Source organism: Magnolia sinica, chromosome 8 (genome assembly GCF_029962835.1).
Source record: "Magnolia sinica isolate HGM2019 chromosome 8, MsV1, whole genome shotgun sequence".
Lineage (NCBI taxonomy): Eukaryota > Viridiplantae > Streptophyta > Magnoliopsida > Magnoliales > Magnoliaceae > Magnolia > Magnolia sinica.
Window position 1 is genome coordinate 77913389 of NC_080580.1, and position 15226 is coordinate 77928614.

Consider the following 15226-nt stretch of genomic DNA (forward strand, 5'->3'; position numbering starts at 1 on the left):
AAAATAAAATAAAATAAAATAAAAGAGAGAGAGATAGAGAGTGAGACCCGCGTGATGGAGGGACCCTGGTACTATAGGCCCTCCCTTGCACTAAATCATACATCAAGTGGGTCCCATTACATGTGGGTCCATTAAAATTAAATTCAACGGTGGAGATCCCTTCCCCACTAAAATAAACGGTCTATATGACCCTAAGCATGTAAAGAAATAAACATCATGATGATCCAAGTGGGCCATCGGCTACATCTTAGGGTCCAAAGTGAGATCCAAACCATTGATCGGTTGGCCTCACTTGGCCCATCTTAAAAACATCAAAATCTACCCTATCAAAACACCCACCACTTGATCTTCTTGCTCCCTTGGCTTCCTTAGCTCCTTGTGCTTCTCTTTGATGGAGGAAGATGAGAAATGGATGGTTGAGATGAGAGATCTAAGGATGGAAAGGTGGGCCACACATGTAGCTTGGGAGGAAATGGGAGAGGCTCATACGTATAAATTTTTGCTTATGGGAGAGTTGAAATGAGAGAGAGACTTGTAAGGGAGAGAGAGAGAGAGGGAGTGATGGGTGATGGAGTGATGGATGATAGAGAGGGATGGGTGTAAGAAGCTTTTTTGACTTTTTTGGCAAAAGGTGTAAGAGGAGTTATGGGTTGTAAGAAACTTTTTGACTTTTGGGGCTTGCTTGGGAAAGGGTGAAAGGTGATGTGTACTTGACATGATGGGATTGATGGGATTGATGTGACACTTTGCAGAGATTCCCTTGAAATTCGCATGCGCGGCGTTTTCTCTCATCGAACGCTGGCCCACAACTCCTAACCAGAGCATCGCATCAGCGCACGAGTCGCGGCATTGGAACCGCGGCAACGACGCGGTCGCTAAGGTATAAGTCCTAGGTTGAGTCGACTCGGGTTGACGGCATGAGAATCCAGGTCGCGTGCAAATACCGGTTAAGGGTCGAAGGTTGCCAAAATTCGACTGGAAAGACCGCGGAAGCCTATGGAACGGTACGATCTAGGATACGGAGCTTACAACTATATGTTGGGATCTATGTGGGTCATTCCTTGGGGGCAATGTCGGTTAAATGTCCACATTGTCGAGGTCGATTGTCGATGCCGGTTATTGATACCGATTATGAGTATCTGACAGCATAGCATCATGATATATGTCCATACGCATCATCTGCATGTTTGTTATGAGATGTGGTTGATCATTGCATACGTCATTGAGCATGTTGTTATGAGACTCCCTGATAGGCAGAGGTTATCTTACTTGAGCACGCAGTATGCACAGGATTGATGCACGACTGGATTGTATGACTCATGCATCTCGCATTATGATTACTGTACGCCCTAGCGACACCAGGGCCGTAACCTCCACAGGCGTATCCTGGATGGCCAAATGGGACACAGGAAATGTTTGGTTCTAGCATACGGGCGCCATAGATATCCCTGGGTGAAAATTCCTAAACCTCCGTGGCTAGGAGACGCCCCAACGTCGAGACCGAGTGAATATGTATGAGCGCATGAGGGCCGTATACCAGTAGGCCGCGTCTCCCACTGTGTCGTGGTCGGTTGGGAGGGGGTGTGACCTTACCCGCCTGAGTGAGGGGGCAATATCTAAGTTGAGTTTGACCAGCTTGAGGAATGGGTCCGCTATCGACGAGCCGGGCCCGATATTGGCAGGCGGATAGTGAGGTCTCTTCCACTTACCCAGTTGTGCGCTCGGATAGGGGCGGCAAGCTGGCGTAGTGTAATAGACCCCGGTGATGATCCTGGAGAGGAACTGTACTGATATGTGGATTTAGTGAACAGGAGTTGCATACTCATTCATGCATCCATTCATTCACTATCCACTCGGGTTGGTGGTGCACAACTATTTGTTATGTGTGCCCTCGCAATGGCCAGGATTTTGGTTGGGACGCGCGACTAGCCTGAGATCAGGAGTTTACCACATTGAGTCTGACTATCCAAATTTAGGTATGGAACTGGTTTGGATAGAAGTCCCTTGTGATGGACCCCATAGCCTGTGATACTATGACTATCATCCCGACTTCACACTCCAGTATGGTCATTTCATTCGCACCGCATATTGCATGACATTCGCGGCATACGACATTTTGGGTTATTGTGTCCCTGCATTCATATGGTGTAGGTACGGCTGAAGCTATTTGTGTTACTCATCAGGACTGTATATTGTATTGCATCCTCTACATCTGATATTTGGCTATTTATGATATCTCATTTGCATAATTGTTCTACATTGCATATTCTGACATTGATTGACTCATGGACTTGTCCGTATTTTCACTTACTCTATTATCGTATGATTTATGATCTTGTCAATATTCTGTTTACTATGATGATTCATGCTCTTGTCAGTATTTCTGCTTATTTCGACATTATACAATTTATGGATTACCAGTACTTTCGATATTGTGTGATTTATGACATTGTATCCTCGGTATCTAATATTTGGCTCGTTTTGACTCCTCATTTGCATAGTTGATTTGTGTTGTGTACCCTAATATTGTATAATCCATAGACTTGTCAGTACTTCTGCTTAATTTGATTACTCTGATATGGAAAACTTGGCACTTATCTTGTGCACACACTTACACCACCCTCTAAGCTTTTTATAAGCTTATGCACGATAGATGCGTGCAGGTGAAGTTAGGTTGTTGCAATGTTGAGCTTGGAGCGTGCGGCAGTCTTCTGGGGCTTGGTTTTTTTTTTTTTAATGTATTTCCTTCCAGCATTGTACTTAATTGATTATACTAATGGATATGTGATGTTGATGTTGCCTTTGTGATTTGGGTATGCTTGTGGTTATGCTTATTGTGAATTAAATGGAAAAAAAAATCCTCCTTGTAGCATCCCAGGATCGGAATCTGGCGTATGAATGTAAAGAGCCGAGAATGGGGGTACTGCGGAGGCTATCCGCACCAGATTCGGCAATCGGAAATTTCGTGAGCCCGGTTTCTGAGTTTGGGGCGTGACAATGATGATATATAATTTAGCCTATGTATGTTTTGTCCTAAACATGCATGTACCTTATATAAGTTTTATTATGCATCTGAATGCTGAAATATATTAAATTATATATATCCTACACACTTTTTTTTATGTGGGTCTTACTTACAAGGATCTGGACTAATTATATGGTTACCACCACTATATTGACCATTGAGAAGAAATTTCAATCCAATCTGAAATCTGTGGGACCTGTAGTACCCTAAATGATCATTGTGATATGTCTTAAATTTACATTCTTAACCCACAGTAAACTTTCAAATGAAATGGATGGAGTGGATACAATACATATATCACTGTGGGTCCACAATTGATGACCCAAGATGGTTTCTAACGTTAGAAATTGCACTTGGTTTCAACGTTGGAAACCAAACTTTATTTTTTTTTGTACTTATTTATTTATTTAATTTTTTTATAGGTCCCATACTAATATAAACCATGGATGAGATGGGTAATCTCCTCATAAAGGACGAGCCCAAAAATCTCCTCGAAATAACACTTTTGTGGCGCACACGAATACTCAACGGTGACCATTTAATTTTCACTGTTTAAGGCGTTATGGTCCACATGAGTTTTCTTTCAAATAAATTTTTCAACCATTTGTCTCTTATTAAATGACAAGATTAATAGACGGTAAGATTTAATACTTACATCAAGAAAGCCCTGCATAGAAGGCCCATTAATCCAGACTAATTCTGGTACCGTGAATAGATCAACTTCACTGTTGCACGCTAGAGTGTTTTTACACCCATTTTGTATTATTAAAATTTTTCATGATAGTCCATACAGAATATGTGTGCATAAGATCTATCCCATTTACTATTTTACTAAATTATTTTAGGACATTGGTAAAAAAATTAGGTGGATTCGTTATTCTGATGGGTCATACTACCATGAACAACACCGACCGTTCTTCCACCATTAAAATACATACATTTCTTATTTTAGACCCTCCTAATTGTCTATGTAAGATCTGAGTTGTTCATTGGTCCACCCAATTATTTTTTAATGGTCAAAATAATTGGTATCTCCATCGAAAATCCCTATGGCCCCGATAGATATTCTAATGGCGAATGCATGATGAATTATATTTTGCATATTGTGGCCTACTAAAATGTTAATTTAGCCTAATTTTTAGAAGTTTTCCATATTTTGGTCCTTAGAACCTAATGGACCGAATATGCAAAATAAGTCCAATATGTAATTCAAGTAAAATAAACAAAAAGAACTTACACTGTTTTCTTTTTATTCTTGTTACATGCGTAAGGTGTTCCAAGGTGCATCATGCATATGCGCACATATTAATATATGTGCACATGCATTGCACCCTTGGTAGATCTACACCGTCTATCACATAACCCAAAGCGTAATAACATATTAAAAATAAAAATATAAATTAAAATGAAATAAGTACTAACTTGTGCAAGCCGTTCTTCCACTAATTTTTCTCCTTTTATCTTTTCTCCTATTTTTGTTTTTCTCTTTTTGATCGACAAGAAATGTCCATCCTTATAAAGAAAAGAGAGTTGCTCAGATAAGATGGATAAGATAATGATGAGGGAGGTTGCAACCATTTTAATCCCTTTAAAAAAAAAATTTAAAATTTAAAATTTAAGGAAACGAAAAATTTGGAGTTGTTACAACTTCTATCTCTAAGAAATGTGGTTGTCGGAGTAAAAACAACACTTTTTTTAGGACCTTATAACTTAGTGATGCTCATATGCTGGAGAAGTTGATGGCAGTGAATGTACGTCGAAAAAAACAGTCAAAAGGAGTGGTAATAGGTCATTAGAAAACATTTTTGAAAAGGAAGAAGAAAAAGCCTCGGGAAAACAACGAAGAAAGAAGAGAAGAAAAAAAAACTCGGTACATATACCAAGTTCCAAGGATGGACAATTTGGTGCAAAATAATCTCAAAACCTGTTAGATGACTATTCTCGGAGGGTTTAAACCTTCCCCTCATTTAGAAATTTTTACCATACCTCAATGCTAGTACAGTCAAAATCTCCACATTGGAAAAGGTAGCCGCATGAAAAGAGGTGGGTGTGTGGAAGATTCATGAGGCCCACTTTTATGTATTTGTGTGATCAAGGCATAGATGAATCAGAGGTGTGCCTCGGTGAATCTCTGGACACAAAATGGATCTACCTGGCATGCATGGTTCACTGTAATGCCTTAAAATGATCCGGCACAACGGATGGAGGCGTGGATTTTTCACAAACGCTACGGTGGCCCTACCTATCTTCTCACCCCTCTCCCAGACACTCATGGCCTATCTCCCCCTGGAAGTGGATTAGGTGCAATCCCGGCCTCACCCAACATTGTGGGGCACTGACAGTGGGCCCACCGTGATGCAGTAATTATATGTCCACGCAGTCCATCTGTTCCACCAGGTCATTTTAGAGAATACCCCAAAATGAAAAAGAAAAAAAGATATGAATCTCAGGTGGCCCACAATATAAGAAACAATGCTAATTGAACGCCTACCATTGAAAACTTTGTAGGGTCCACTGTAATGTTTTTTCTTTCTTCTTTTTCTTTTTTCTTTTCAATCCAACCTTTTGATAAGGTCACACAGACCCGGATGAAGAGAATAAACAAATATCAGCTTAATTTAAATTCTTTTAGCCACAAAATCTTTTTAATGGTCAATCACTATTGTTTCCTGTGTTATAATCTCCGTGAGATTTGAATGGTTTTATTTTAGGGACCGTGCCCTTAAAACGTACATCTGAAACAACGGATGGACGGAGTGGATATTGCGTACATCAAGGTGTGCCGTATGGTCAGGGCCGCATCTACGTGCATCAAGGTGTGCCCTATGGTCAGATTTCCTGCGAAAGCCTTCCGCATAGGTGGGGCTAGTGTGATTTTTGTGAGAAATCTACCCCTCCATCCATTTGTTGAGATCGATTTAGGACTTGAGATCAAAAGTGAGCAGGATCCAAGACTTAAGTGGGCGGATTAAAGGAATATGTGGGTGCGGAAATTCCTACCACTGAAACCTCCACAGGGTTGACAGTGATGTTTAAATGCCATCCATACCATTCATTACGTCATTTCTACTGGGATGAACTGAGAACAAAAATATTACCGTGATTTAAAACTTCTTTGGCCCCATGAATATTTCAACTGCGAACACTTAATTCTCACGTTTTTGGTTAACTTGAGTATTGATACTGTTATTTTTGATCTCTATGTCTTGAAATAAATTAAGTCAACCTCTTCCTGATCTCTTTTTTTTTTTTCACACACACACCACCACACACTCACGCTGTGGTGGTTTTTCACCACCTATGGATACTCGTACCCTTGACTGTGTTGAAATTAACTCAGAGTACTGGATGCCGCTCATTTTTTATCTGATGTCTTAAAATAAACTCACAAAAGGAATGAGCAAAGTGAATTTCTTACCAACATCATGGTGGGCCCCACCTAAGCATCTAGCGCAGGAACTTCCTGCAAAAGGTTTTGAGGATTAAATTGAGGTCCGGTTTTCAGGTAAAGCCTTTCTTTCAGCAGTGAGTTCCTGCGCTGGGATACTGGTTCGGGTCCAGTGTGATGTTTGAGAGATATTCACCCTTTCCATCTGTTTTTCCATGTCATTATAGGCTGAGGTAAACCTAAAACTCAAGTGGGCACGCGAGAGAGGGAAATCCGTGGGAAAGAGTTTACTACCATTGAAACCTTCTTGGGCTCCACCTTAATGTTTATATGTCATCCAAACTGTCTATAAGGTCATTGCCATTGGGATGAGGCGAAATTAAAAAAAAAAAAAAAAAAAAAAAAAAAAAAAGATACTTATATGAAGCTTTTGTGACCGCATGAATATTTCAATGCCAGTCACTGAATCCTCGGTGTTTCCTCTCGTGTATCACACTCGAGTTTTGTATCCGCCCATTTTCTGATAGATAGCCCTAATTGCAAGTGGTCATTAAAAAAACAAAAAAAAAAAAGCTAATAAACAAAATCATATCCTTACATTGGGTCATCCTCTCTCTTTCATTTTCATCAAAACCCTGAAAGTGCCTCCCTCTCGTTAACCTGGCACGTCCAGCACATCTTGGACCCTATTCGAGGCCGCTATGCTAACGTGCGCCATGGGTTGCGCCCCATCCATGCTAGCCACTCTAGCCTGCTGTCGCAGCACCAGAATAGCTGCTGCCCCATTGTAATCCGTCGACGCGAGGAAGTCTCCTATAACACCAAGCTCAGATTCCTCGTTCCATTCTCTCAACCCCTTCGTTAGGACCGTCTCCATCTCTAAACCCCACCCCACCATGAAAAGATCATACATATCACCCATCGATCTAATCACCTCAACCGTCCCCCCACCATCAGCCACCTCCTCCTCTCGATAACTAACCCGGTTATTACCCGCCACCCACATCTTGAATTTCCCCACCATCTCATCATCGAGCTTCTTCTCAATAGAATCATAGAGTTTTCTATCCATCGGAACACATCGTGTTACATAGATACTGACAGATGGGTTACTAGCCATCCATGCCGCGTAAGCCAACGCCTCACGATCATCACGTCCTCCCAAGAACAAGACAGCCAAGTGGAATGAATGCTGTCTCGGTTTCGTAGTCCCTCCCAAGGTCATGCAGTTCACCAAAATCCCAACCGAGCATGGAGCCTCCTCCAAGACGCTACGATTAATGACCTTGATGGCCTGACCTGACGCCCCCATCATCATCTCACCATTAACTGCCGGTTGCTTGTGGAATGGCATGATCACGAGCGATACGTGCTTGGTATGTGCAAGCGAACAGATATCATTGTGCATGGTCTCGTGGGGTGAAATTGCTATAAAGGGTTGCAGCCATACATGCCCACGGTGGTTGCGCTCAAACTGGTAGAAAGCGTTCATTATTCTATTAGTGGTGGTAGGGTCTGTGGATGGTTTGTAAGGCACAAGCAAAGGCAAGGCGCGGCCTACCATCTTCACGACGTGGAGGACATGGACGGCTAGGGGGTCAAACCTGGAATTATTAGACATTTGCAGGAGGTTGATGATGGGTGGGACGTTGTCTTCGTCGTGGATACATGTAAGAAGACATGGACCTAAGCTCTTCTCAACACTGTGCTGTACCGTTCGCCAACTGTACGCAATGTACTGCATCGTAGGGTTGTAAATGGCAATCACCAGCGGCGTGCAAATGGCAGTCGCCATCATGAAAGATAGAACCACACAGACGAGCTGTTGGTTGTCTAATGCCTGCGTATGATACCAGGTTAGAAATGACTGAGTCTTTAAAAAAAATAATTAAAATTAAAATCTTAATATACACATGTGCCCACGATTAGGGGTGCACATGGAACCGGTAAACTGATAAACCGGACCGAAATCAACCAGACTACACAGTTTGGTCCAGTTTTGAAGTGCAGTGGGTTCAGGTTCTAGTTCCGAAAATCAAAGAACCGTTAGTTCGGTTCGGTCTACGGTTTGGAGTTATGCATAACCCAAGTAGACCACAGAACCGAATCTTGGAACCCGATCCCTTAGTCAATAAATATATTTAAAAAAAATAAAAATAAAAATAAAACTTATACCATTAATCAAATGGATTACAACATGAGTAAACATTGTCAAAAAAATCATTTTGGAAACATGAAAGGGTCATAAAAATAAACTATGACAAGATTATTCCATGTGAAAATTTTTAGTAGAGGAGCATGGGCTGGATTATAAAAAAAAAATCATACAAGCCAACTATAAAAACAAACCATGCAATTGGGTTGAATTATAAAAAGCCTATAACTGTAGAACTGAACCTGTTTTTAACGGTCCGGTTCCAATTTGGTTATTGGGTGCAAATGGTTCGGTTCTGGTTCTAATTTTCCTGGAACCGTTGGGAACAGTTCGGTTCCAATTTCACCCCAGAATCCGACCGAACTGAACCGTGTGCAACCCTATTCACAATGGCAAAAATGTGAAGATCTAATATGACAATTGCAAGGTGGGCCTTAAAGTAAACATTTACTAAGCAAAAAAAAAAAAAAGGGCTGTTCAATGGAGACCGTTGATTGTCTCTCTGAACATCAGCTTGTCTCATACATGTACAGCTCACCGAGTCACTCTAACCCTAACACCATCAGTCAGTCAAACCTCTGTGGGCCCCACCATGATATATGAGTTTTATTCACTTTGCCATTCCATTTGCCATCTTATTTTATGGCACGAGCCCAATACTACAGAAAAACATTATTATTTGAGCGTCCACCGTTAAAAATCTTCCTAGGGCCCACAAGAAAACAGTATTGATTGAACTTCCTCCATTAAAACTTACTAAATCCCACTACATATCACTGTTATGTTTTTTTTCTATCCAACTTGTTGATAAGATCACACATATTTGGACGAGAGAAAACGAAATATTAGTTTGAACCAAAACTTTTTTGCCCCAAAAGTTTTCAACGGTGAACATTCAATCCCCACTATTTCCTATGGTGGGGTTCACCTGAGATTGATCTTCCGTATTTTTGACCTGGTGCCTGAAATGAGATGGCAAAATGGATGATCGGCATGGATGAAACACATACATCATGGTGGGCCCACATAGGTTTGACACCAGCTAGCTAGTTGGCTGGTGTTGGATCACTAGCCGAACCGCATCGGATTTCATCACACACGCACAAATTTATTTTTTATTTTATTTTATTTTATTTTTAGTTGAAAAAATATCTGTGTATGCGAGGACATATGTGTTGATATATTGTACGCCAATAAGCTTAAAGTATAAAACTGTAAATAAAATGGATAGATTTTTATATGCACAGGTAATACAGAATTGTAAATAAAATGGATTGATATCTACATGCAAAGGTAATATGAAATGATGGGTTAATATTCTTTCCTTCTATCAAGTCCTTCATTTTCAAATAAGTGTTACATGAATGGTCCAATTGCACAAAATTTTCACCTTCTATGCAAATCTATCAAAATCTATCAATGGATGATGTGGATTAATTTATGTTTTCTATATTGCACTCGATTTTTGAATAAAACAAAGTTTAATTAAATAAATTTTTAAAAAAAAAACTGTGCCAAAATATTTGAAAGATACCAAGTTTTAAATCTTTAACCAATTACATAGGTTTTTATTCCTTAATAACACTGAGTTAAAATGGAGTATTTCCAACTGTGGTTTGGTCCACAACGAGTTGCAACGGCCGGGCTGGCCCTACACAGGTCTGACTCAGGGCTTGAGTAGAGATCCATGTTTGAACTCAGCCCCGCCCTATGTTCCACAACAGTAAGATTTGGCCCATGATTTCAGTCTTTGTCTGGAAATTGCTCTAAGGTGCTGTTGTAACATTCCAGATTTTTACTGTTTGAGATTTTTAAAAAAATCCTTGAAGATTTTTCGATATAACTAGCCCACGTTATCACTTACTGACCCTTAATGCTTGAGGTAAGCCTATACGTGAGTGGTACCAGTAAAGAACTGTACAAATCTAGTTAATTAACCATGGGAAGCCAATGAATTCGCCTGATCATTTAAACACTGAGTTTAGCCACATGATTTATTCACATGGGCCTAAATTTAGTCGACCTATTACTGATTAATCGAGACAACCGTAACTAAATAAAGAGCTACACAAAACTGAGACAACTAGAGGTTAGATCTTAATTAACAAACTAAAGTGACCCAATTATCCTTTCAGTCTGAGAACCAATGGCTTAAAGTGACTTTGACCAAATCGCTATTTTCGTTAATTACGAATAGGCCGCACTACAAACTTAGCTAATCCAATTCCTAATCATTGCGCACAAGAAATCTAAATACCAAATTCATTAAAGAAATATCCTGATAATTTAAACAAGCTCTAGACTACTCGTTAGTGGGCTATTCAATTCGAAACTATAAAAAGACATTCGCCTTAGTGGGCTTGATGTCTATCGCAAGACATCAAGCTAAGGTTGCATCACGAATTGCTCAACTTAGACTCACAAGCCAAGTGTATAAGATGTGTGAATGCCTTAAGTGAAAGTCTAAAATTTAAGTGAAACTAGCCCTTTGCTCTTTCACGAAGTTATAACTTTCGGATGATTGAAAGGAGTTAGGATAGAGAACATGCATATTTCTCAAAGTTATACTAGTGTCACCGAGCACTTAAGTATATTGGATCATAATTATTTTAAATTTTGATTAGGCCTTTGAACTTAAGGATGTAATGGATTAGGAAATTGAGATTCTAACTGACTTCAGACTTAGGATAAGTATTGCTGTGTTTTGGAATTCTTATGATAAATGGAGGCATAATTGTATAAATTTCTGAGTTTTAAACTATTTTCTATTTTTTTAATGTTTTTGGGTAATATTTCTGAAAACTCTCACGAGACTATAACTTGTCCACTAAGGGAAACCTACGGGTTTAAAGGTTTGTTGCATATACTAAATGCAATCGAGATTACCTGCAAAAGTAGTATAGTTAGAATTTTTGTTTTTGTTTTAATTTTATTTCTAAAATTAGTTTTTATTCTTATTTTTATTTAAAAAATTTCTTCGCTTATTTTGCTCAGGACTAGCAAATGCTAGTTGGGGGGGTGTGTTGAGACTCAAATATTGTATATTCTCCCCCATTTATATCTTGGTTTTATGAACATGATAATGCTTAATAGTATATTTTATACATGTTTGTGTTGCAAGGTGAGTTTAAGAGATTAGATTGAACAGAATGTTAAAAGCATGGATTTGATGCTCAAGAATCACCAAGGAAAAGAATGGACCTTTAGAAACCAAGATTGAAGATTTCAAGACCATAAGAGTCAAGAAAATCAAGTGAAAAATGAAGGAAGTATAGAAATTCGCAGGATTTGAGCTTAGATGACATTGAACTAGTTTCGATGACATTGAAGCCAATCTTCGATGACATCGAAGAATTACGAAAAAATCAAATTTTGTTACTGGACAAATTGGATGCAGTTTTCGATGACATCGAAAATAATTTGATGACATCGAAGAGTTACTCAGAATTTACGCAGAATACATAAATTTGAGGCGGTTATACGATTTTGTGGAAACTAGCTTATAAATATGGGTTTCCTAAGACTTCTTGGGATATCTAGGGTTTTTTTAGAGAGCTCTTAAGTTTCATAGTTTTAGAAATTATTTTTCTTTACAAGTTTTTAGATCTTTATTAATTTCTTTTTGCTTTCTTGTTGCTTTCTATTTGCCATGTTGTTGAGAGTCAAATATTACATATTAGACCCCAGTTATTGCATGATTTTATGAACATAATATTGTTCAATGCCATATTTTAATCGTGTTTGTGCTGCATGATGAATTTAGGAGCCTAGACTGAAAAAGGGTGCTAAAAGCATGGATTTAATGCTCAGGAATCATCAAGGCAAGGGACGGACTCCAGGGGACTGAGATCGACGATTTTACATGGCCGAGATTCAAGAAAATTATGTTCGTCACACTAAAGAGGCTTGAAAAGTCAGTCAGAATACAATATCACAGGGTTCCCACCATCCGTTGGGCTCGAAACTTCATATATGGCCTGAGGACCATAAATTAACCGTACACGTCAAAATTCAGACCTTGGATCAGTGTTTAAGTAACCCGATGGACAGAATCAGACAATAACCATTAAGAAAGCATCTTGGACATCCTTGGGAGATCAAGACCCAAATTAAACCGATAGAAAGAGCATGAAAAACAGTGGATATTCGTCAAATTCCACTTCTTTTGGATGGTGCGGTAGGGAGAAACGAACCACATACATCTATAGAAGGGAGTGACAAATTTGTAAATAACCAAAACTATATATGCATGCACGTAAGTAAGAAGAGGTTTGCTTCAACGTTCGGTATTGACTCATTACAGGTGGATGGTGTGGCCCACTTAGAGTTTGGATTTACTTCATATTTTGACCCATAGGCTTACACTTACTGAGAAAATAATGAGCAGAGTAGATCTCTGAAAATGTCGTCAAAAGTAGGCCCCACCTTATTTTTGAACAAAACTTTTCAAAAGCTGTCTTCTAGCACAAAACGTCCAGGGATGGACGTGCTTGCAGTTAGGTTTTGACATTGGGCCCTACCCATCATCCATTTCAATGATCGGGACCGTCCATTGTGTCTAGAGGGGAGGCGTGACCGTCACCTAGGTGTCCGTTTTGTCCCATGAAAGCATTACATGTATATGAAGTCTCAAATGTAAGATTGAACGGCAGAGTCTTTGCTGTAAAATCAATCACGTGGGCCACCACGAATCTGATCTAAAACTGATTAAGCCTGACTGGTTTTTCGAGGGAAAATAAATGGATGGCGTGGATTTCTTTGATAAGTCAGATTATGGGCCCACCAATCATCACCGATGCGTAAGAGTTTCTAGAAATTTCTGTTGTGTAAACAGAGTGGGTTTCAGACTCTGTTACAGCAACCACTCCCACCGACTGCTATTACTTATAAAAGGTGACGAGAGAGAAAGAGAAGGCATTGAATTTTCCAGGGACGTGGGTAGAGGAGAGAAAGAGTAGAGTAATATTTATTTAGTTTTTTTGTCTGTATTTTTTTTAAGATGTTGAGCCTAATCATGTTGGGCTAAACCTCTTAGCTAGGGTTAAGAGGTGAAGCTTGTAACATAATTGGGACATTTGCTTGGCTTTGATTCATGTTTTGTTGAACTCTTATGGATTCTAGTTATTTATGAAGGTATATTTTTAATTTTTAATGGTTTGTTGTGACTCAAATTACAATGGATCTGCGATAGCTTTAAGTATGTTTTTCCCATTGTTGAGATTGTGAAATTAGTAAGACTTGTTGTTCACCATCATCCCATGGGCATGGTAGGGTGATGGAATCCTTCCTAACTTTCACAATTCTCTCATGATTGGCTGTGAGATTGGTAAATTGTTGTTGTTTGCCATAGTTTCTTAGGCATGGTTAGGTGACGAAATCACTTCCAAATCTTCACCACTCTTATCTATTAATGATTAAATCCATGAGAAGTTCAGAGATCTAACAAATCTCTTCTTATCAACTGGATAGGATAGGACTCTGATTCCAGTTGTATCCCTGAATCAATACAAGGTAGCTTCCTAATTGTTACAAGTGGATCCTTGGCACTTTAGTTCCTACCTTTATTTTCACAAGTTTTAGAGTAATACTTCACCATTATTCCCTCATATTCACTTGATTTAGATTTCATCTTAGTCTAGTTCTAGTTCTAATTAGTTTCAGATTACATACAGGTTTCAGTTCCCATGGATTCAACCTCGGTCTCACCGAGTTTATTACTACATCACAACCCTATACTTGGGGAGTGAACAAGTTTTTGGCGCCGTTGCCAGGGATTGACGGCTACGTTTTTCTAAGATTAACTAGTTATAGGATTAGTTTAAGATTGTGATTTTCTAATTTTAAGATAGAAAGTCTTTCTCTTTTAGAAATTAACCCAACTTTCTCGTTTTATAGGATTCTGAGATAGGTTTCTAAATTGGTAATTTCTTTCTTAATTTCTTCCTTGCTATTTCTAGATTAGGATTTGTTTTCTTTTTTTAGCAAGTTTCTAATTCTAATTCTTTTAGAATCTAACTTTGTTTCCTAATTTATTTTTAGAAATTTTCTACTTGTAGACTTTTTGTTTAGAAACTAACTTTCCTATTTTGTAGGCTTTTAAGATAGAAATTTCTAATTCGGTAAGCTCTTTCTCTACTTTCTATTTTTCAGATCTCTTTTAGTAACGTACTTTCTAGTTTAGGACTTTCCTAATTTATTTTAGAAATTTTCACTTTCTTTTAGGAATTTCTTCTTTTAGAAACTAGTTTACTTCTATCTTTCTTTTTAAGGATTTTCTAATCTTAGACCTTCTCTTTAGAAACTGACTTGTTTTGTTTTCTTTTGAAGGTTTTTAACTTAGAGACTCCAATTTGGTAACTTCTTTCCAACCCACTCTTTCTTTCTAAATTTTCTTTTCCTTTCTTAGGATTAGGTTTCGAATTTGATTGAGGGCTGTGAGTGTTTCATGCCCAAGTGGGCCCGTGACAACACTCGACGTCTCTTGACTGAAGGAGGATTGGTTGAGGGGTTAACTATCCATCGCAGGACTAGACACTACTCGAAATCCCCTGAGTTAATTGAAGTGATGGCTGAAAACTAACCTCTTCTACCCTGACCTAGGGTAGAAGACATCTAGGATGAGAATGAGGTGCATCAAGCACCCCCACCTCGTACTTTA

General features: G+C 39.0%; 1 protein-coding gene across 1 annotated transcript in view; it reads right to left on the minus strand.

Moving 5' to 3' along the window:
- Positions 1–6968: 6968 nt before the first annotated feature.
- Positions 6969–15226, minus strand: part of LOC131253471 (cation/H(+) antiporter 15-like) — a 52612-nt gene continuing 44354 nt past the window's right edge. The window contains exon 3 of the mRNA XM_058254468.1: positions 6969–8253. Coding sequence (XP_058110451.1) covers positions 7069–8253 — 1185 coding nt within the window. The 3' untranslated portion in view covers positions 6969–7068. The remainder of the gene's footprint in view (positions 8254–15226) is intronic.